Genomic DNA, 22323 nt, shown 5'->3' with positions numbered 1-22323 from the left:
CCGAGCTTATATAAAAACCTGAGGATGAAGTTGTGTGTTCTGGCATTATTGTGAATCACTGAGCAACGACACTGTCACTGGCTGCGTTGCTCTCCAATGAGCTCGGAGGGCCGTCTGTTTCCTCACTTCCTTTGCCGTTCAGGCTGGCTCGCCATTGAGTAGCCATTTTGGTCCCACCTAAAACACCAGCTTCACTTTGGATCGGAGATGGAAGAGACGGAGCCGAAACCCAGTCGTTCGGAAACTCGGCACATTTGAAATCAAGTAAGGTAGATTTATCTATCGTTGAAAGGACTCTTCATGGCACATCATTGGAGCCAGATGAAGAAGCAATTTGGGAGCGGTGACAGCTGAACCTTCGGCCGTAGCTCATCAGATTGGAGTCGGTCAGTCTCTGATTAGTTCAATTTAACACAGGCCATGTATGGTATGTTTTTGTGCAATGACAAATATTCTTATTACTCTTTCTCAACGTAAAGCACAATTGGGCAAATTCCCAGCTGCTGAGTTATCATTGGGAAAATAAATAAATTACGTTAAATTCCTATGCTTCCCTGGGACATCTTGAAAACAATTCTATTGGATGGATCAATGTTGAGACCGATTCCCGAATTCATGGTATTGGGTCAGAAGCAAAAATACAATTGCCTCTTGTCTGTAGTATTGCCAAAGGTGGTGCATAATTCAAAAACACGGCAAAGCGGCACCATTCATCGAGGATAAAATGTCAACAAAAACTCCACTACCTACAGTCAATGAGAAAGAAACTGAAAACGTAAGTATTCAACTGTTTTTATCAGTAATGCCGTTTATATTATATCTGTCTCCATCGTGATTACTGGATTGTTACAAAGTATGCTCGACAAACTGAGTTTATTGGGTCACATTGTAACATGTTTATATAATTTGAGTGTATAGGCTACTTTAAAGCGGAAGGTAAACATGTTCGTCGTTAAACAATCCTCTTTAAGTCAAATACGCCCTGTAATCTCCTATGTTGCCCGGTGATGCTTTGATGTGTCTGCGTACTAGATTGTTTTATTTAAATCATTCAGTGTGATATTCTCGAGCAATTTATGATCATTAATAGGCTGTCTACCCTAATAATAATCTATAACAGTATCCAAGTGTAACTTGTTACAAGCTGTGACTGGATTAAAAAAGTGTCGTTCATTTGAGGTGTCAGTTGCTTGCCTTCCAATGATATGGGTTTACATAGTTCCCACCCCTCCTAGTTCAATTACAATCCTCTGACCGCTCTCACTCGTTGCGAGTATCGGGCAGGCGTGAGAGGATCTATGAGTTACCCCCACAAAAACGAGAGAGTTATCTGGTTAAATGCCATTCAAATCGCCAACACGAACATGACAGGGTCTCAGTCGACGAAGAGACATCGCACTAGTGTTGTAAGTATCTTCTTATTAGGAATCATGTAGGAGGTCTATGTTTTTAATAATACAGGATGAGCCAAACTGTAACCCTGCTGGTCCAACGGAAATGTACAGTATGTGTGACTCACCTATAGTTTGATAGCGAGGTGATGTTTCAGAGGTGATGTCCTTTTCAGCAGCAGATACAGAATGTCTAGGCAGGCACTGGATCATCTCTGAGAAGAAAAAACATTGCAAATGTACCAGAATTGTAACTCAATGTTATGGTTTGCTTGTAGAAAGGTGCCCAACTGCAATTGAAAACTGATAACTAATTTGCATTTGATATAATATAGTCTTGTTTTCATCCAGTTCAGCATCACGCCAAACTATCACTTGTATAATGGTGCCAGGGAACCACTGGTGCCCACTGAGATTAAGGGTGGGGATAACAGGGCGGAGCAGGGTGCGAGCGAGAGCAGACCCTGTTAATGGAGCCAACTGGGGGTGGGGAGTCGATACTGAGCCCACAGAAAAGTATCTATCTGATTTAGGGAGGGGTGCTGTTGGCCACTCACCAGCACCAGAGAATCAATAACCCATCCATACACTGTCCGGTCACTTTTCCACTGCAAAGTAACCTTCATAAACCTTTCTTCTCCCCTCCTGATTTGCTTGATGATGCCTCTCCTGCCTGAGAATTTCTGAACTGTTGGGTACCTGATGTGTTTTAGGGATGCAACACGCGTGAGAGTTATTTGGGGCCTGACTCCTGACAGGGTATAGAATGCCTCAACATGAGTCACTACCGGTGCATGGATGCTCCGCTGATGCGTGACGTTAAGCCAGTCTGTTTTGTGTGCCGGCAGCACACGTCTCACAGCAATGGGCGTCAGGAGGTCACCACGCGTTCTGTCCGCTCTGGCGTCCGCACCAGGAACTCTGGCGCGGATGAGCAGCCACACGTGGGGAACTACCGGCTCCTGAAGACAATTGGAAAGGGCAACTTCGCCAAGGTCAAGCTGGCCCGACACATCCTCACAGGCAGAGAGGTGAGAGGAGCCCTGGTCTAGGGACAGGTCTTGTGTTTCTGTGTGGTCCCCTTTTCCGTGTTAACGGCCATGCTGGTGTTCAAATGTATCTTGTTCACTTTTAGATGAAATGTGAAAAAATATCTCATCAAAGGATTATAGTTTATAGTTTTAATTTTTGTATTTTTTCCTCTCTCCTCAGGTGGCAATAAAGATAATTGATAAGACACAACTGAATCCAAACAGCCTCCAAAAGGTAGATATCCTCTGTTGTGATTCATACTCATCAAGGTTTTACGGCAAAGGAGAGAAATTCGGCTTTGTCTCACTCTCTATACAGTGTGTGAAGGGAAATGTTTTTGACGTGTGTGTGTGTGTTTAACCTCTGACTTCAGTGGCACTGGCACTGTGCCTGGACCCTGGTTGTGGCTCTGGGAAGTCAGAGAGCATTATTGATCAGGCTGATGTGCTGCAGGGTTTTGGTAGACAGATAGGAGGTCCGGGGCTGGGTGTTGATATTCTGATCTGCCTGCACAGAGACTCAGAGAATGAGCGTCACTCTCTCGAACTGCAATTTCCATCAGTTTTTCCAAAGCACCATTGATTCTGTGCTTTGAAGGCCTAGCCCTTTGGCATTGGCTGTGCTAAGCCAACAGAAAAACACAGGCTGTTCATGACAGGCTGTTCATGAGGTAGCTTGTTGAAAACATTACCTTCTTGTAAGTCCTAAATTAAAACCCCAAGAAATTACATTATTGTGGTCGGTATTTTATATGACTTGCATACAGCAATACAAAGCTATGGAAGGTTTTCATAATACTTTTTTTTTTGCCCTTTTCTTCTCTCATTGTTCTGTTGTGCGAAAGACCTGTCTGATTTCCAGTATGAAAATTGACAGTTTTACTGGTTGCTTGCCTGAAGAAGCAAAATTGATGGATTTTAAGTGCACTGCACTGTAATTTAAAGAGTTTTTAAAGGTATCGGCAGTAAGTATTACTATCTGGCCTAAGCAGTTGCTTGTGTCAACTGAGTGAGTGTCAGGCTATTCTAAACGGTCTGATGTTTTTCCTTGTTTTCCTTGCCTGCGGTTGCTAGCCAGTGTGATTCCATACCAAGAGAAGCATACCTGTACTTCCCCCCTCATCAATGTGACTTGACCTCTTATGTGATTGGAAGGATGATTGATGATGCGCTCCACGTGTGATTGCTGGGATGTTGTCTTTAAAGCCTAAATGTTTATTTTCAGCCTCTGTTTTTAATAGTTTGGAAGAGCGGAGGCCAAGCTCACATCTGTCACAAGCTCATTCTAATCCCCCCCCCCCCTTCACTGAAGCATGATGAGGTCACGTGGCTGTGCTAGTGTTTTTATTGTTCAGGTTAGAGTGTAAAGGTTAGGGAAATGAGAGAGAGAGAGAGGCCAAATACCTTGATATAAATGTAAACATGTTTTTCAGATGTGATTTTGAGCCTGGTGGTATAGCCTGTTCTCCTACTCACAATAGCTTTGATAAAGCATGTACTATGATGTACTAACTGTTAACCTTCTATAGTTGGCCCTCGTTCACAAAAAGATAAAGTGGTCTGGTTTTGAAAGTCATGTCTCAATGCAGTGCTGTGACTTGATTGTCGGCAACGCTAGATTTGAGTCTGCTGGCCTTTTGGCAATCCCCTTGTCTGTGTCCTGTCTCTGCAGACACTTGGTGTATTGTATGATGTAGACCAAAGTCTATCTATAAGGAAAAATTGACTAGTTTCCCAGGCATGATGATCACTCCGTAGGCGTCTCATTACTGGGGTAAGATGGCGTTATCCCCAAGGTTTCTTGTGGGGAACAGCAAAACCAAAAAAAAAAAAAGAAAAACAATTTTTGAGCAAGAATGATAGGGCTTCCCCCATGACATGGAAAACGGCCTCTGATTTATCTCCCTATATTTTTGCAGCACTTAGAGAATATTCTCAGTATAATAATGGGTGGAGAGGTATAATAGGAGGAGCGTAATGACAGTGAGGTAGACCTCAGGCCCAGTATAAGGCTGCTCCTCTCCTCAGGAGGAGCCAGACGGAGTACCGGCCTGCTTGTTTTTTCCCCTCTCGAGTCCTGAGCTCCTTAACTAACGCTTAAGAATCTGAGCCAAGTAGCCGTAAAGTAGAGAGACAGATTTGAAAATGAGATTCATTATCTGGACACTACTGTTGTCTGCCTCCTCCTCCTCCTCCCTGTCAGGGCTCAGTGACAGTGTGCTGTCCTCCTCAGCAGGGCACGGGTAGAGTGTGTGCAATGCTGTCCCCTGTCACCTCACTGTAAAGATGGATATGATGTATTTTGATTGTCCATGTAAAATATCTTTGTTTCTCAGGAAGTGTGTGTGTGCGCGTGCCTGCGTGCGTGCCTGCGTGCCTGCGTGCACAGTCCCATGTCTTGGATAATGCCCAACAGCACAATGAGGGCTTGCCAGCAGCACATGGCAAATCGTCAGGCACCACTCCTGCTTTATGAAAGATTGATGACTTTTCTACTCTTATGGGTGGGGGATGGTAGTACGGAGAGAGAACTGTAGTTAAGGGAGGATCAATAATGAATAGCACTTAGTTCCTGTATTCCCAGTGAGATTGAACTCTAAAGAGCATTTTTGGCTCTGATGAGTGCTTGTCTGGTCACTGTGAATGAGGGCGTTTGTGACGTCAGCCTCTGTGCTTGTCAGAATGTTTTGAGTGTGTTTGGAAACAGAGTCAGTGAAGATGAAGGATTCCTACTGGCCTAGTCCAATACAGCAGAGTTCATCCGTTTCTTCTTTCCTCTCCCGCAGCTCTTCAGGGAAGTAAGAATAATGAAGATTTTAAACCACCCAAATATAGGTAAGCAGAACACACACACACACACACACACACACATTCAAAAACACCTACACAGTGCACCAGACAAAGGTAAGATGCAGCTGGTTAAGGAGACTGGATTCCCAACTAATTGCATTTAATTTCCCGCCCCACGCATGTCATCGTTTCCTCTGCACAAATGTGATTATAATTACTGGCGCAATAATAACTATTTACAAGAGACTCTCTTATCCATCCCACCTCTTCTATATTTAGCCCCGAGGCTCTCAGCCACTCGTCACCCAGAGACTGTTATATCAGTTAACTAAAACACTGTAGGGAAGCTACTATCCACAATGCATTACCCTGCTCTCCTATGGTTAGACCTAGCTGCATAGTATATGCCCACATTTAAGAGACTTGATGATATGACTGCTGTACACACACACACACACACACACCCCTACCTCTGTAAGATGAGGGTGTAGAGAGGGGGTTGAAAGGAGGTGTGATCAAAGGAAAATAGATTTGATTTCATTTTTGAGGAAGCTCCTCAAGGCTTGCAGCAACATTTAGAATTCTTGTGTGCTGAATTATTGCTCTTAGCGACTGTTCTCAACGACAGCTTGCTTTTGAATTTGGGTGAACAGAACTCCCTAGAACCATTCTGGATGCCCAGTAAGCTGTATTCTATAAAGCTGAGCTAGAAAGCTGCATTTCTTAGCAGCTATTGGATGCCTGAATGCAGTGAAGGTGGGGGGAAAAAAAAACATTTTTTCTCTCTCTCCCTCTCAGTGAAGCTGTTTGAGGTGATAGAGACGGAGAGGACGCTGTACCTGGTGATGGAGTATGCCAGTGGAGGTAAGTGGGATACACCTAGATTGGGAATAGCCCACGTGACCAGCTGCTATGGTGGCGCAGGATTTCTGGAAAATTCAGGAGGGGACATTAGTTTACCACACAGGATAATTAGTGCTCAAACTTCTGCTTGGTCACATGGAAATCTAAAATGTCTGCAGGCATATCCTGTCTTTAGAGCAGAGTCAGAGAGCACAGATGACTCGCTCTCGCATACAGACACACTCTTGCTGCCTCCGCAGGTCAGCGCTGAGTGTGTGGGAGGGCTTTGAGGATTCAGGGAGGAGATTTTGTAGCGAGTTGTGTTTATGCTGGTCCCCCCCCCCCCCTTACATACCCCAACCTCTCAGCTCCTGTGAGCACACGAGAGAGCTATGTCACGTTTTAGCATGGAAGTGTATGAGGGAAACACACATGTGAGTAGGCCTGAAGGATGCCTGTGATGTCGGAGGACCATGGCTCAGTAGCTTGTGCCTCCAGTACGTAGAGCTACAGTAAAACAGCCCACTGTCCCACTATGAGTAAGGGACAGTCATACACACACATGGTCCACATAGCTGATGGTCAGCTGCTCTTTAAAACCCTTTGAGGGATATTTCCCGAATACATTTTGAATAGCAGCATTGATATTGACACCGTTGAATGTAGTTTGGTACCATTTTGTATGTTGTGTCCATTACTTTCTGTTTCAGCCCTTCAGTGCTTTGTTTCTTTCTTGCAGGAGAAGTCTTTGACTACCTCGTTGCACACGGAAGAATGAAGGAAAAAGAGGCCAGGGCTAAATTTAGACAGGTACAGGACTTTACCCGCAGTGTGCTCGATTCACACCTTCCCTGGCCGTACGTCACTAACCAGTGTCCCGGCCCAGGGAAGACTGTGCTGTCACTGTGAAGCTATGAGAAGTGACAAACGGCAGAGCGCCTCTCATCACCTATCTCTCACTGGTTGTGACACACAAGGGGTACACTACACACAGCACAAGGACAAACCACACTCAACTCTGTCTGTGCAATAAACTCCCAGGTCTGAACGCTTGTCGATGCACTCCTCCTGCTCCTGCTGCTGCTGCAGAGTGTTGCTGGATCAGATAAACCAAGAGCAGGTGCACAAGAGCAGACCCAGTTTTCTCACAGCTAGAGGAGTCGTGTCTACTCTACACCCTGTGTCTCTCCAGACTTATCTCAACTCTTAATCTGCACCACCATCTCCTCACCACATCCTTCACCCTGGGTGTTTATGAAAACAGGGTCAGGTGTAAGACGGTTAACTGCATCCCCTTCTGTCTGTTCCTGTGCAGATTGTGTCGGCCGTGCAGTACTGCCACCAGAAGCACATTGTTCACAGAGACCTTAAGGTAAGTGTGTGTGTGTGTGTGTGGGCGGGGGGGGGGCAGGGCAGGGCAGAGGGGCAGGGCTGAGGGGGGTACATCTGTGTGGATGTGGTCGGATGGAGGCAGAGCTCTCGCATGTTCTAAGCCACACCCACTGACTCACTTAAAAGGGGCTGTTCCATTTAGTCACCTCTGTTATGCCACATGAGTATGAATATTGATTCGCCTGTATTTTTATCCCGGTTAGCGTGAGGTCGACCTCAGTGGGAGTTACTCTGGCTCAGAGCAACCATCTCCACCAGCGGAAGCTGCATGTCCACACTAGAGCTTCATGAATGATCCATGAGAATGGAGATGTGAGGGAAGAGAGCAGGCATCTCCACAGGGGTTTTCTGTACCACTGGGGAGAGGCAGAAACACAGTTAAACTTTAAACACTACACTAACTTAGGCTTGTAGGGCACTTTGTTTTATGAAGGTGCTTAACCCCGTATATTTATCTCTGACGGCATCGGTTGACGTCTTTGCCTGTAATATTTATGTCTCTTATACTGTAATTATGCCTTCACAACATTTTTCAGGCTCTATCTGTGACCACCAGTGGTCAGTCAGCACCGTCTCTTACTTCATCCCTCCTCTTATCCTTCATTTCTTCTCCCTCCGTCTCCCTAGGCAGAGAACCTGCTCCTGGATGCAGACATGAACATCAAGATAGCTGACTTTGGCTTCAGTAATGAGTTCACTATGGGGAACAAGTTGGACACATTCTGTGGCAGCCCTCCCTATGCCGCCCCGGAGCTCTTCCAAGGGAAGAAGTATGATGGACCTGAGGTGGACGTCTGGAGCCTGGGGGTCATCCTCTACACGCTGGTCAGCGGCTCGCTGCCCTTCGATGGACAGAACCTAAAGGTCTGTTGAAGGACAGCTGAACAAAAAAGTTTCTCTCCCCTGTTTCTTTGTCTGAGTCTCAAATCAGTAATATACACATGGGGGGGGGGGGGGGAATAGTTAAAGGTATGGTTCACTCAAAGTACAAAATCACATATGGTTCCTTACCTTAATGGACAAGGATAAACTTCAATACACACTTTGGTTCTGTTTATCTGTTTTAGGGGACTGTCACTAACTGCTAATAGTTTTTTGGTGAGGAAAAAAAATGCTAATGTTTAGTGACAGTGGCCAGATAAACAGAATCAAAGTGTGGATTGAAGTTTGTCCTTGTGGTCCCATAGACTGCTTTCAAGGTAAGGAACCAAATATGTGACTTTGTAATTTGGATGAACTATCCCTTTTAAATGAGAAACATTCTATGGTCCATTCTCTAAGATGTCTTCAATGTGTCGTCATTGCCTGCCTGTCTCACCCCTAGGAGCTCAGGGAGAGGGTTCTGAGGGGAAAGTATCGTATCCCCTTCTACATGTCCACAGATTGCGAAAACCTCCTCAAGCGCTTTCTGGTGCTCAACCCAGCCAAGCGGGGGACTCTCGAGGTGAGGGAGGACGGCGAAAACGTAAATATTCTTCTTGCCTTAATTCACTCCATCACTCCAGCATCCCAGAGCGTCCCCCTCATCCGCCATGTCTTCATCCACCACTCCGCTCTTCCTCCCGTCTACCCAGCGTCCTCTGCACACTCACACGACTCTCTTTTTGTGCTGAACACACATTCTCCTTTCTCTCCACTGTTGTGGCTATGAATAATTCATTGTCACTCTTGTTTCTGAATATATCCCTCTTGTTTTTTTAAGTTTGTTTAGGAAGAGAGAAGTGCAGAATCAGTCCAGAGTACAGGCACGACACAGAGTTGCCTTAGATTGTATGTGCATATTATACATGTTCACATCCCTCTGCTACCTTTTGTTAAGAATGTAGCATTGAAAAATCGTAATATGCTTATGGGTTTGATATTTAGACGGTTTTGTAACGGTTGCCCAGTTGATTTTGAAATTTGATTAGACTGATTCTAAATGGAAATGTGTCTCTCAAACAATGGGTTATTGCGTCATAACTAATATTTATGTTCCAAATCATTCATTTAATTTCAAAGGGAACCATAATTCAATTAATTATTCAATTTAAATGGAAGTTAAACTTCAAGTGGATTAAAGAGAGCATAACTTGGGCCTGCTTATCCCCTGCATCCACACATCTGGACGTGATGTCACATGACTGTTTACCTGATTGATAGGACCCTTTGTCATGTTGTCCTGTTCTATTTCAGCAAATCATGAAGGACCGCTGGATCAACGCAGGATCAGAGGAGGACGAGCTCAAGGCTTTTGTAGAACCAGAACTGGACATCACAGATCAGAAGAGAATAGGTACTTGGAACAACAAAAAAACAACAGCTCTTGTTATTGAGCCTCAAAACTCCCAGCATGTGTAGGCAGCAGCAGCAGCTCTCAGTTTAAGCACTGTACAGTGTTAAAGAAAAGATGAAACGCAGCATAAAAGCAGCCCTGTTTGAGAGAGAGAGAGAGGGAGGGAGAGAGAGAGAGAGAAAAAAAAGAAAAAGGCTCAACATCGTGCCCTGGATAAAAGCAAGAAGGGGGGCTAGGAAGGAAATGGAGGAGAGAAAGGGAGGGAGTGCGCTCTGAAAGATGTCCTCTGGAGTGTGGGGGTATTGCATAACAGCAGCTGGGATCTCTGTCAGAGCACATGTGTTAGAGTCAGCTCTCCGTCGCCTGGTGCAGAGGGGCAGAGAGAGAGAGAGAGGGAGTGCTATCACATGTTTCTTTAAGCGCTCTGGTAGTCTGGTGGAGAGACGAAGCTCCCCATTTCTCTTGCCCCATTTCAAATGACACACTGTGTTTGGAAGCCTGATGTACTAGAACACACGCGTCATGGTAACACTGGTCATCCTAATGGAGCGATGGAGAGGATGATGTTGAGGGAGCTCATGTATGAAGGGGCACATGATGGAACTGCAGCTCCATGAGCTTCTCCAACTGGCATGCTCCTCTCAACGTGAGGCTGGCAGCAGGGGTGGGAGTGATTGGACGGGGGGGCTGTGTGGACGGGAGGCCCCACTCTCCCCTCAGCATCAACACCTGTCTGCAGCTGACTGATTGAGTGATGGGGGGGGGGGTGATAACACCTGAGCCTGTATGCTGACTCACTCGCATGGTGAGGTTGCTGCATTTGATACGCTGTGAAAAAACTGTGTGTGTGTGTGTGTGTGTGTGTGTGTGTGTGTGTGATCGATCCTCCAGATGTGATGGTGGGGATGGGTTACTCTCTAGAGGAGATCCAGGAGTCACTGGCCAAGATGAAGTATGACGAGATCACCGCCACCTATCTGCTGTTGGGGAGGAAGTCATCTGAGGTCCGAACAACACAATGGATACTTATTCCAATATTTGGTCTAGTGTGCATTATTATTTCCCTGTGTCCAATTACTTTAGACAGGACTATAATGGTTAGCGTTGTTTTCTAACATCAGAGTGTGTGTTTGTGATGTCTGCCTCCCAGCTGGAGCCCAGTGACTCGACCTCCAGCAGCAACCTGTCCCTGGCTAAGCCCCGGCCAAACAGTGAGATCAACGGTCAATCCCCCTCCCACAAAGTCCAGAGGAGCATCTCCTCCAATCAGAAACAGAGACGCTACAGTGACCAGGGTGAGTCTGGCAGTCAAGTTTAACATTCCGTTATAGTAGACCTCATCATTTTTGGCTTAAGGGTGACCTGTAATTGATGCCTTGCTGTGTAGGTCAATAACATTTCTGTGTCTCTTTCTCTCTCTACAATTTCCTCTCATTCTCTTGCTCCCTCTTGCTCTCTCCTTTCCAGTTGGTCAGAATGTCCCCCCAGGGATAGGACACCCCAAGAGGAGCCAGACCAGCACGGCTGAAAACAACATCAAAGAAGAGGGAGGGGTGCAGCTTCGCAAACCCAACACCCCAGGGGGCCGCAGTGTGGCTCCCTCCAGCCCTCTTCTAGGCAATGCCAACAACCCCAACAAGGCTGATATTCCTGACCGCAAGAAGGGTGACACCACTGCCCCCAACGTGAGTGTTCTGCAAATTCACTCCATTTTCAGTGACGTATATATTCTTCTGAAGATGAATGCAGTATGTACATGTAGGTCACTCTACCTTCACTTCTTCTTCTTTTATTTTTATCTGCAGAATAACACTGCGTCTAGTGGGATGACGAGGAGAAACACGTACGTGTGCAGTGACAGGAACGCCACAGACCGCCTCTCTGTCATTCCCAATGGGAAGGAGAACAGGTAAGGAACAAGACGTGATTTGAGTGCTGTATTCCCAACTCTGAACTCCTAGGGGTCCTTTCTCTACAGGAAAACTCAATGGCAGCATTTATGACACGACATCACCGTAACTGTTCTCCCACAAGGACACGGACGAGAGAACTAAATGTAGAAATGCTATTATCATAAATAGTTCTTAAAGAAACACAAGACCAAGGCATCAAGGGGGAAAGACCCTCCATCACCTGCTCTTCTTTCTTTTTCCCTTCCACTTGTCTTTTTTGGCCCTTTTTCTTCTCTCTCTCTCTCTCTCATATCTTTTTTTTTTTAATTTTTTTGTTACTACTACCGCTCCTCCTCACGTTTCTGCCTGTGCTGGGGTGTGGTGTCACAGCATGACTGAGATGTGGGCTTGTGCGACTAGCCCCTCCTCTGCCTTTGCGCCTGTGTTCGCTGCCTCGTCCAGCTCGGTCCGGCTGAGGTATCACACAGTTGGCCCTCTGTCCTCCTGTCACTCAGGCTGGGCCACGCTGCCCTACTCCCACTGCGCCCTGGACTTCTACAGGCCCAAGTAAGACGGCAGGGCCTTCAACCTCCGTCTGTCTCACCTCTCTCTCTCTCCTCACATGTAGACCTACCTCAGGGCCCTCTCTAACCCACACTACAGCCCCAACGTCCAGCCCTCTCTCTCTCTAATTCAACTGTGGACTCCATCCCTAACCAGCCTGTGGATGATATCTCTCCCCCTCTGTAACACCTGTGGGAAATGGTCCCACCCTTTACAAACACTCACACTCACAAATCTGCCTCCTAATCTATCCTCCATCCTCTGCTTTGACCTCTGAACCCTGGTCCGGCAGTGACCTTGATGGTCAGCTCCACCACCCACCTCTGGCCTGGCTGCGTAGAGCTGCGTCACTCTCTCCCATATTATCCCATCAGCCAGTTCCCCCAAACAAGTTTGCCTCTGTTATTAGTTGATCCCAAAACTAATAATAGTGATGCACTACCTAGGATTATTTTTAGATTAACATACAGTAGACGACACAAATGCATCTACTAAGTAATTGACATCCAGTAAAATCCAGTTTTTGTCATAATTCATTTTAAGATAAATAAGGTCATTCATTTTGGACCTGAAGGTTTAGGTGAAAATGGCCACAGTCGATGGCCCTTGACCATGCTATGCACAGTACTACATCTCTCCCCTCCCATCCACCCCCACAGTGTGGCTGTGTCTCCTGGCCAGAGGAACCCTGTAGCCTCCACCCACAGCATCACCAGCGCTAGCACACCTGACCGACTACGTTTCCCACGAGGCACAGCCAGCCGCAGCACCTTCCATGGGGGCCAGCTGAGGGAACGCCGCACGGCCACCTACAACGGCCCCCCTGCCTCGCCCACCCTGTCCCACGACGCTGCCCCCCTGTCCCAGACCCGCAGCCGCGGCTCCAGCAACCTCTTCTCCAAACTCACCTCCAAACTCACACGCAGGTAGGTCACGGGCCACAACTCCATTCTAATGAACTCAATTCTGAACCCAGGGTGCCCAAAAGTGTACCATAACGACCCCGTATATGGTGCACATTTCAACCTTTTTGGGTGGTCATTAAAGAGAATGCTTTTTAATGTCAATGTCAAGAGTTACATTGTGGGAAACGTTCACAGTCCTATTAAAATAGATTGGTTTAAACATGCTAAAAACCTAGCCTGGGAAATGTGTTTCACTTTCTGTCCGGGACCTGTGACTATGCATCAATAGTACATAAAACAGGAAGCAGGAGTTATGTAGATTGGGACATTCCCTATTGAGTGAAATGAAAGTCCCTGGAGAGCCCAGATTACTAACAGACCTGTGATGTCCCATAACTGACCTGAAACGAGGAATAGAAATCAACATCTCACATTTTGAATCTCCCTTTCACCATTGCTGATTTCAGCATCTTCACCATTTTCACTGTTTCTTTGTATTTCTGTTATAGAAACATGTCATTCAGGTTTACCAAAAGGTAGGACCTCCTACTGCCTTCAGTGTGTTGCACTTAATCAACTACACTCTTGTAAGCAGCCGGAGCTTAACTAACACACTGCTTTAGAAGCTCTTGTCTTTGTGGCTGTGATTGGTTTGAGGACTCTAGAGTTTAAGGCTGTTCCAGACTGTGGTGTGGCCCCCCTCGATCATTCAGATACAAATCTACAGCCAACAAAAAGCTTGCCACTAATCAATCACCAACGCATGCATGACGTGGGGTTGGGACTGGCTGGGCAGTTGCTATTGACTGTGGTTTGTTTTTCACAAAGTGATGATTGTTTCGTATTGAACGGTTCTTTCAGGTAAGTTTATCTGCCAGTTTATAAGCCTGTGTTCAACGTGTGTACATAAATGGTAGGAGGATTCTATCTTATCTTGCCTCGATCGCTGTGTCTCTGTCATTGCTGATTTAACTTTTAATGGTTGCAACCAATGCTCTCTGATAATGTTGGTGTCCTGTAGTAGCAATGAGCTTGGCATTGTACTGTGGACTGCTGGCTATAGATCATTTTGTCGAGCGTTAAGTATGCATCGTTTGGCTTTGGAGTTTCACTTTTGTGCGTTATTGGTTAGTTGAATCACACATCCATGAGTGATCGACTGGTAGTGAAACATGATTTGTTTTTAGTTTTTTTGTTTGGCTTTTTGTGGAGTCATACTGAATAGCAAGGTCACTCTGACTGACTGTTCAGAGGCTCGAAGTGGTCATTGTTAACAATTTTTACCGTATTTAATACGTGATCAGTTTGGAAACATATTAGACATTATCATCTGTCAGTTGATGTTGTCTTTACCAGCAAATGGCTTGCAAAGGAAAGCCAAAACCCTCCTATACCTCGTCAGTGTAATGACACACTGCCATCTAGTGGCATTTTGTAATGTTAAATCTCAGGAAGTGCCATGAGTTGAATCACCTATCGCAACCCTCCCATGATCCCATCTCTTTCCTTTACCTTGTCTTTGTCACTCACTTGATTTCTCTGTTGAGTCTTATTTCTGTTGAGTCTTATTTCTGTTGAGTCTTATTTGTGGGTAACAACATCTTGGAAACTATTGGTTGTATGTATTCAGACTTAGGGCTCATCTCTTGTCTCAGTGATTTACGTTTTTAGTTTCACTCTGTCTGTTCCTACCTTCACTCTTCACCTCAGTTTTACTGCTGTGTGCCAATGTCTCCCTGACCTTTCTGTGTCCTTTAACCTTCAACCTTTCACTGCTCTTCCTCCCCTCAGGGTCAGTATTGACCCATCCAAACGGCAGACAGCCAAATCAGGGCCTGCCATCCCTTCTGCCCAGGGAGCAAAGACTCTTAGTAAGTCTTCTGTCCACCAATCTCTCCTCTTCTCCCTCTCCCTCCTTGTCACCCTGGCGTTTGCGGCCTGTGATCATGTCTTACATCAAGTTTCTTTCTTTCTTTCTCTCTTCTCATGTATCCGTAAAAAAAAAATACACACTTTTTTTCAGAATCCATCTTTTCTTCCAGATTCAGGAGCGGAAGATATAGAGAGTTGTAGGAAGTCGCAGATGGAGATCTAGAGTAAGGGATCACTTAAACCCCTATCCCCACAAAGAGTGCGAGAGCTCTGTCTGTGTTCGAGTTATGTGAGAGAACAAACTCTGATACACACCCGGTCATGTTTCCCTCTCCCATATGTGTATGTGAAACACTCACAGCCTCTCCCTGTCCCAAATACAGTCTCAGACCTTTTTTTGTCCTTCTATTCTTGCCCCTGTCCCTTGGGCCATCACAATGCTGCAAAACACTAACCAAGACCCCTCAGGAATAATGTTTCCTCTACCCCCCTGTTGACTAATTTCAAGGCTAGTCTGCATGTCTGGAGCCTGATGCCCACAACTCAAAAGCATCAGAGGACTGCGCCATATACAGTATCTACCGTCTCTGAACATTGCAGCGGTCTGTTCTCTCCCACAGTGACTAAGTAGTCTGCTTGTCTTTCAAACGAACCCCCTTCCTAAACACATCCAGTGCCAAGAGAGAGAAGAAATAGAGGACACGTGTTCGCCTCCTAAAGAGACACTGTCCGGCTTTCAACCCCCCCTCCCCTCCAGACCAGTGTAGATGGCATGAGTCCTCCCACACCAGCGCCAGTGTCAACATGTGGTGTCTGCATGCAGTGGAAGTAATGCACAGTGTGTTTGTATGCGTGGACTGTAGGTGAACTGTGTGTCTGTGTGTTTGGGTGAATCTCTTTGTGTTATCAAGCTTACACAAGCTTTCATATGGTCATAGCATACATTACCATGTCCCCTTGCTGTATGTGGTCTGTAGAAGCACTTTTTTTTTGTTTTGTTTTTATCTGGGTTTCAATGTTTGGTTAAAGAAGCAAGAAAGTGTGAACCCCAGTCAGACTGATCAGTGTGACCAGTTCAAGCTCCATTTATTCCATATATCTTGAAAATCATCAATATTTTCTGTGCGGGTTTCATGTTAAGAGTTCCACAATGAGGTTATATTTGGTGGTGGCTTTCTTGTTTTTATAACTCAGTGTAATTGTTACTTGTTCTCTCTGTATGTAAACAATATATTTCTCTGTTCTCCGTGATCTTTCAATGACAAAAAAACTTTCTTTGCGAGTCAACATTTCAGTTTTTTGTCTTTTCCCCCCTCCTCATCTTCCTATGCTCCCTCAACATCTGACACAGAGTCTCAACCGAGTTTGAGAGAAACGGGAGATTTGAGGGCTCAAGGTGAGGTGTCTGTGCTTGCGTTCCTGACCACAGGCTTAATGACTCCCCCATCACTGTGCTATGAATCCATCCATCCATCCATTCAGTCAATCAGTAGTCCCCTCGGTCCATCTAGGATCTTTCCCTTACCATCAGAAACGCTTATAAGGGTATCTGAATGGGATGTGTGGTATTGTCGGTCCTTTAAGTACATGCATCCCGTTGTGATTGTGCTCCCCTAGTCTGCATGGTGCTCTGCTTGTGTGCTGCATTACCACCAGTTATTTGCATGCTTACTACCCCAAAATTCTGCATGGTTTTGTATTTGTGTATTGAGATCTCTAAAAACAAGTAATTATTCAAACACACGCACACACTCTCTCTATATATATATTTATATAAAAGGACACAATTGTACAGATTTGCTGGATACATTTTCTTTCTTTCTTTCTTTCTTGTCTCACCCCTTACAGTCGCCATGTACCTGGGGATCAGAAAGGGGAAAGTAAAGACGGTAAACCCCGCTCCCTCAGATTCACTTGGAGTATGAGGACCACCAGCTCTATGGAACCTTGCGACATCATGAGGGAGATTCGCAAGGTGCTCGACGCCAACAACTGCGACTATGAACAGCAAGAGTGTTTCCTGCTGCTCTGTGTCCATGGTGATGGACATGCTGAGAACCTTGTCCAATGGGAGATGGAGGTATGCAAGCTGCCCCGCCTCTCCCTCAACGGTGTGAGATTTAAGAGGATATCCGGCTCATCCATCGCTTTTAAGAACATTGCTTCCAAAGTCTCCAATGAGTTAAAGCTATGAACAAAAGGGCAAAATATTATCTAGAAAGTATTTAAGCTGTACAATCATTAAAGTAGCAGTTTCCAAATGTTTTTTTTAACAAAATACACAGAGTATGTATTGAATATTATAATGTATAGAGTAATGCTTTGGCAATAATCACTGAATAACTTACTAATAACTACAGTATAATCTGGCCATATTTGGCCAACATAACGAGTTGAATATGATTTGTCATGCTGTGAACGTGGACAAAGAGCATTTCTAGTCTTTGATATTATTTATTTCATCTTTTCTCTCCTCATGAGAAACCTAGCATTTTGTTTTCAGTGTAAATAATGTATCTTACTTCAAGACAGCCACACATTGTTATACTCCATTTTTCTTTTATATTGTTTAAAAGTAGAGATCATGGAATTCATGTAAAATGTATGCTCACAAGGTCAGAGTCACCAGTGTCTCAATTAAAATGTCTGTAAACATGGTTCACAGTCTTTACTTTTCATGCTAAGGGTTGCTCATGTGGCTTATTTACGTACTAAGAAGGATCATGTGTAACTTCAGCATGCATGGAGCGAAAAAGAACAAATGCAGTCAACCACAGATCGAAACATTTTATTCTCATGTATTCAGATCCACTCTCACATTGAAAGAAGACCTTGCGTGAGAGAGTACGTGCTCTTTAATACAGCGTGCATTCCAGGGTAGTGTCACACATTCATTCAGACATGGGGAGGGGGGAGGGGTATCAAATCAGGAGAGTTCACTTCTGGGCGGGAATCAGGTCGTCGATTGACCCATCCTTCTCCAGCTTCTTCTCCATCTCAACCAGCAACTTCACTCCATCAACCACCATCTGCATCAGCTCCACCTCAGAGAAGCCCAATCGGTCGGCATTGGAGATGTCGAATGTTCCACCCACAGCCGCGGTGTCCACCCCACCTGGGAAGCGGCAGACCGTTAGAATCACCAGTCAATATAGGGGTTTCGTAACAGATACAATATTCCTTTTGGAGAAATGCATTAATTGTCAGCATTATTACTCTTAATTGTATGGCCTTAATATGCTTGTACTGTACGGTTGTAAGAACTAGGAACAAACATGAAATTGTGACAACATTTTCTTTACCTGTTCCACGTTTCTGGAGCCTCAGCTTCTTGAGGATCTCCTCAAATTTGGCATGCTTGCTGACATTGGGGATCTTGACATGGACTCCAGCACGCAGCCCTGTGCCCAGGTTAGATGGGCATGTGAGCACATAGCCCAGGTGCTCATTCCACATGAATGCATGGCCGTTGTCTTTGAACAGAGACTCAATCTAAGGAGAAGGAGATTTGGGGGGGCAGAATTTAGTAAAAGAAAAGTAAACATTGATGTTGCCACAGAGTCAATAACTGTCAACATTTTTATAAAGAGCACCACATTTTGAATGTGTATACGATGGTAAATTATGGTTGACATGACTTCCATTCATCCCCATCAGATATTCCCTGGGTCTCACCTTGGTGAGGCCGGTGCAGAAACGTTGGAACACTTCCCTCATGTTGCCGCCCTTCTGCATGGAGATGACTCTCAGGTGGTCCTCCTCGTTGACCCAGACCAGGAAAGTCTTGTTTTCGTTGTGCCTTAGGACAAATGGAGAGCCTCTAAATAATGTTCCTTTGAGCTCAGGAAATAAGGTTTCTGAAGCACCAAATACAAGAACCAAGCCTTATTAAATGCATTGGAGGAAAGACCTTGACTCACCAGATCCCCCTGCCATCAGGCCAGTCACGGCCCATTCCAGCAGACAGCAGCAGAGGAGACACAGGCTTGTCAAACAGGAAGTGGTCATCAATCAGCTGCTGCTGCTCCTTCTCTGTCATGTTCTTCAGGGCGTAGTACTTCCCTTTCAGGTCACCAGACAAGGAGGCAAGAGCTGTAGAGGAACAAATACATCAGCTCTGTCTGAATCACTGTTTAGCTGGAGGATTAAATGTGTGGTGTCCCCCATCTTACTTTCATTTACATTACATTTTTGGCATTTAGCAGACGCCTTTATCCAAAGCGACTTACAAATACATTTGTCAAAGTAAGGTAATCATCCATCTATCAGTCATCATAAATAAAATAAATCTATGCTAGGACCAGGGGCCAACTTTCACTAATCCTGCCATTTAACACCAGTATTTACATCAAGAAAGAAATGACCTATTCAAAGCATCCAAACAAAGCCAGTGACCTAAACTGTTTAACAAAGACATCCCATACAACTCGCCTCTCCTGTCAATAACTTGTACATTCAGTTGTCTCACCACTAGAGGGGGCCCTCTACACAGTAATGTTGAAATACATCATTATAGGGTGGCATCCAGAGCTCCTGACCCATTGCTGTGCAGAATGGCCAGAGCTGTCCATCCTCTGCTCCATTATTGGTCATTGCTGGACAGAAACATCCACCTTTATCCTAAGCCTGCCATTATGTACTTCGTGGCACATCAGGTTCTCTGCCCACTGCAGCCTCTTGATGTCCCCTCCCCTCCCCTCCCGTTAGCCCTCATCTAAACATCTGTGCTGAATTCCATGTACCACCCTAGCCACTCCAAGTAACATTTTAAACTGTTGCCACATTGTCCCTCTTCTCAGTACCATCTATGGAGAGCTTCTCAACACCCCTTCGCTCTCCACGGCTACAGTGTGGGGGCAGGCAGAACCCACGGACGCTCCTGCCTGTTCGGACACGGGAGCTCAGGACGTAGTTGGGATCCAGGTCATCTCCACCCTATCAGAAGACACAATGGTTAACCTCTGCAGGAAAGTAGATTACTTATATAAAGGGGTCTCCATCTCCAAAATGACAGACATTTAGCCGTGTGTCACCCTGGAACATAAAGAGTACAGTACTATACCTTCAGGTTGTCTGGGTTGAGGTCAGTCTTATGCTTGTCTGAGGGTTTGTATCCTCCATGTCTGTCCTGGATGACTGGGTCCAGCAGCTCCTTGAACACCTCATATGTCTCTTCATCGCCAGCCACACATCCCACAGTCATGATGAAGGGATGACCTAGAGAGAGATCAATCAGGATGAGGTTAGAAGGAGACAAATACAAATGACAAGAACAACACTCTGATCAATGCTTAGAATTTCATCAAGCTCTTATAGGCCTACTGAGACTCAGGATGGGTTTGTTTTACCAGGATTATCAACCCCTGTCTGAATGACCCCATCTATGGTGAAGCCGTTGGGGGTTGCACGCTCTCGTAGCTGCTTGTACATATCCTGGGTTAAGAACTTGGCCATGTGGTTGTTGTGCTGGCTTAGGTCTGGGTACTCCTCATCAGGTGACATCCTCTTGATTGTCAGTTTGGCCAATTGATCATTGCTGAACAATAACAACAAACACATTCTACAGGGTAAGGGGAAGCTACCTGTTATGCTTAAAAATGTGGATGGCAATTTGAAATCTACATTCTCCTTAAAAGTGTTAGGCTTACTTGGTAGGCTAGTAAGGGGCAACTTGGTAGGCTAGTAAGGGGGCAACTGTCAGCTGTTGTAGGACCAACTAGTGACAGTCTTTTTGCATGTAAAATGTTATTATGGCATGCCTGACTAACCAAATAATTGACCTGTTCCAGCTACTAACACTGAGTGACAGGTGCAGACCAATTCAATAAACTGCAACTATACACTTGATGCAAAATCTTGATGTAATATTTTAACCCATCGGCAAGGTCACTGTGCAGAACAAAGGTGTGTCCTTGAAACGTCGGCCACATCGGATCCCTGAAATGCCCTCACTAAACGCACGTTAATAGGCAGAACAGATGGCTTGTCGGTTGAAAGCCGCTTGGGGTCATTACCTGGGTTATCAACCCCAGTTTGAATGACATCATCCAATGTAAATCCACTGGGCGTTTGTTTGCTCCTCAGCCGCTCGTAGATGGCAGGAGTCAGGATCTTGGACATATGATTATTGTGCTTGGTGAGGTCTGGGAACTCCTCACTGGAGGCATACTTCATCTTCTGCTCGTTGTGAGTGTTAGGCATGGCTGAACCCTGAACGCAACAAGGAGTGGAGGAAAAACTGGTGAAATTGATATTAAAAATAAGGCACGTACGACAGAAAGTCAAGTCAAATATTTTTTTTCATGCGAGATGCGAGAGAGAACGAGCACGATGTGCAGATACAACAAACCACTGATTGCATTGAACAATAATCAGACGAATATAAGAGCACAACGTAAATTGTACAGTAGATACGAGGGAGAGGCGAAGTGATGGAATGCATGTCAAATACCAAAGACTGCGCAGTGACGTCATCCCTATTTGATCAACCTCTCTACAAGGGTAAAATGTGTACAGGCCTATAAAATGTTGGAAACCAATGGCCAATTCATTATCCCTAAAAAGAGTAACCAAAAAGATGTGCCAATATTGTAACAGGTGCCAAGGTTCGGCATACTGGAGGCACAGGGATCTACATTTCAAAGTCGATTCTGCGCGACATTGCAACAGATTAATGACAAATCACTTTCCTATAACCGGGAAATATATTAGATTTAGGTAGGCCTAATTGTTGCAAATATTTGATACTAGATGTATTTCATATAATGTCCTCATTATTTCACAGCTCATCATTTCATGTGGATGCTATATCAAATATCCTACATGCAGTCTTCGGTATTGTAGGCGGCCTAATATAACGGATTTTATTTTTTAAGGTGCACGGAGAAAGGACGATCTGTCTCAACATAAAACCAAGTATTTGTCTCTTAGTAAAAAAAAAACACACGCTGATTTCGGGTTAAAACTACTTTGATAGCACTATGATTAAGAGTTATTGATCGAATAAGGAGAAACAGCTCAGTGGTCATACCTGCTGTGGATCCTGCTGATTACTGGATGACACAAAGATCCTTATTTCTTTTCCGTCCGAGGAGCTTACCCACCACTGTTATTGCGGTTGTCCGGTAGGAAATGATCTTGGAGACGGTACTTTATAGTAGATGAAGTCTGCTCCCATTGGCCAGTATTTGTAGTCCATTCATTTTATTGGACGACGAGGCTATAATAGATTGGAGTTTTCATATTACCCTTCATCACCTCCACTATTTCATTACAATTTTGGGAAGAGGGTAAAAACAAGGGCTGCATATTGTTTTTTGAAGACTAGTGTATTGGTTTATTTGAGAATCAGAAGGGCTCCATAATAAC

The 22323-nt window shown here is 45.1% G+C and overlaps 2 protein-coding genes across 11 annotated transcripts; one reads left to right on the top strand and one right to left on the bottom strand.

Moving 5' to 3' along the window:
• Positions 1-181: 181 nt before the first annotated feature.
• mark3a (MAP/microtubule affinity-regulating kinase 3a) lies at positions 182-17613 on the top strand. 9 transcript variants are annotated; one of them, XM_083683286.1, is made up of 19 exons: positions 182-386; positions 662-775; positions 2240-2422; positions 2604-2657; positions 5209-5257; positions 6011-6076; positions 6795-6865; positions 7371-7427; positions 8075-8311; positions 8772-8912; positions 9623-9722; positions 10614-10726; positions 10873-11017; positions 11190-11407; positions 11528-11631; positions 12838-13104; positions 13593-13619; positions 16307-16351; positions 16804-17613. In XM_083683286.1, the coding sequence occupies exons 2-19, from the start codon at positions 725-727 to the stop codon at positions 17147-17149; spliced, it is 2274 nt and encodes a 757-aa protein (XP_083539412.1). In that variant the 5' UTR covers positions 182-386; positions 662-724; the 3' UTR covers positions 17150-17613. The 9 variants fall into 9 exon arrangements, with proteins under 9 accessions (XP_083539412.1, XP_083539407.1, XP_083539406.1 ...); XM_083683281.1 differs by having other exon boundaries at positions 182-427; positions 8772-8891; XM_083683280.1 differs by having other exon boundaries at positions 182-427.
• A 103-nt stretch (positions 17614-17716) lies between these two features.
• ckba (creatine kinase, brain a) lies at positions 17717-22074 on the bottom strand. 2 transcript variants are annotated; one of them, XM_083683291.1, is made up of 8 exons: positions 21986-22074; positions 20970-21165; positions 20018-20172; positions 19758-19890; positions 18876-19047; positions 18631-18754; positions 18258-18447; positions 17717-18070 (listed from the first exon to the last, which is right to left on the bottom strand). In XM_083683291.1, the coding sequence occupies exons 2-8, from the start codon at positions 21154-21156 to the stop codon at positions 17892-17894; spliced, it is 1140 nt and encodes a 379-aa protein (XP_083539417.1). In that variant the 5' UTR covers positions 21157-21165; positions 21986-22074; the 3' UTR covers positions 17717-17891. The 2 variants fall into 2 exon arrangements, with proteins under 2 accessions (XP_083539417.1, XP_083539416.1); XM_083683290.1 differs by lacking the exons at positions 20970-21165; positions 21986-22074 and adding an exon at positions 20304-20928.
• Between the last annotated feature and the right edge of the window lie 249 nt (positions 22075-22323).

The sequence above is a fragment of the Argentina silus genome (genome assembly GCF_951799395.1).
Source record: "Argentina silus genome assembly, chromosome: 13".
In the NCBI taxonomy this organism is placed as follows: domain Eukaryota; kingdom Metazoa; phylum Chordata; class Actinopteri; order Argentiniformes; family Argentinidae; genus Argentina; species Argentina silus.
This window is presented reverse-complemented; position numbering and strand designations above follow the sequence as displayed.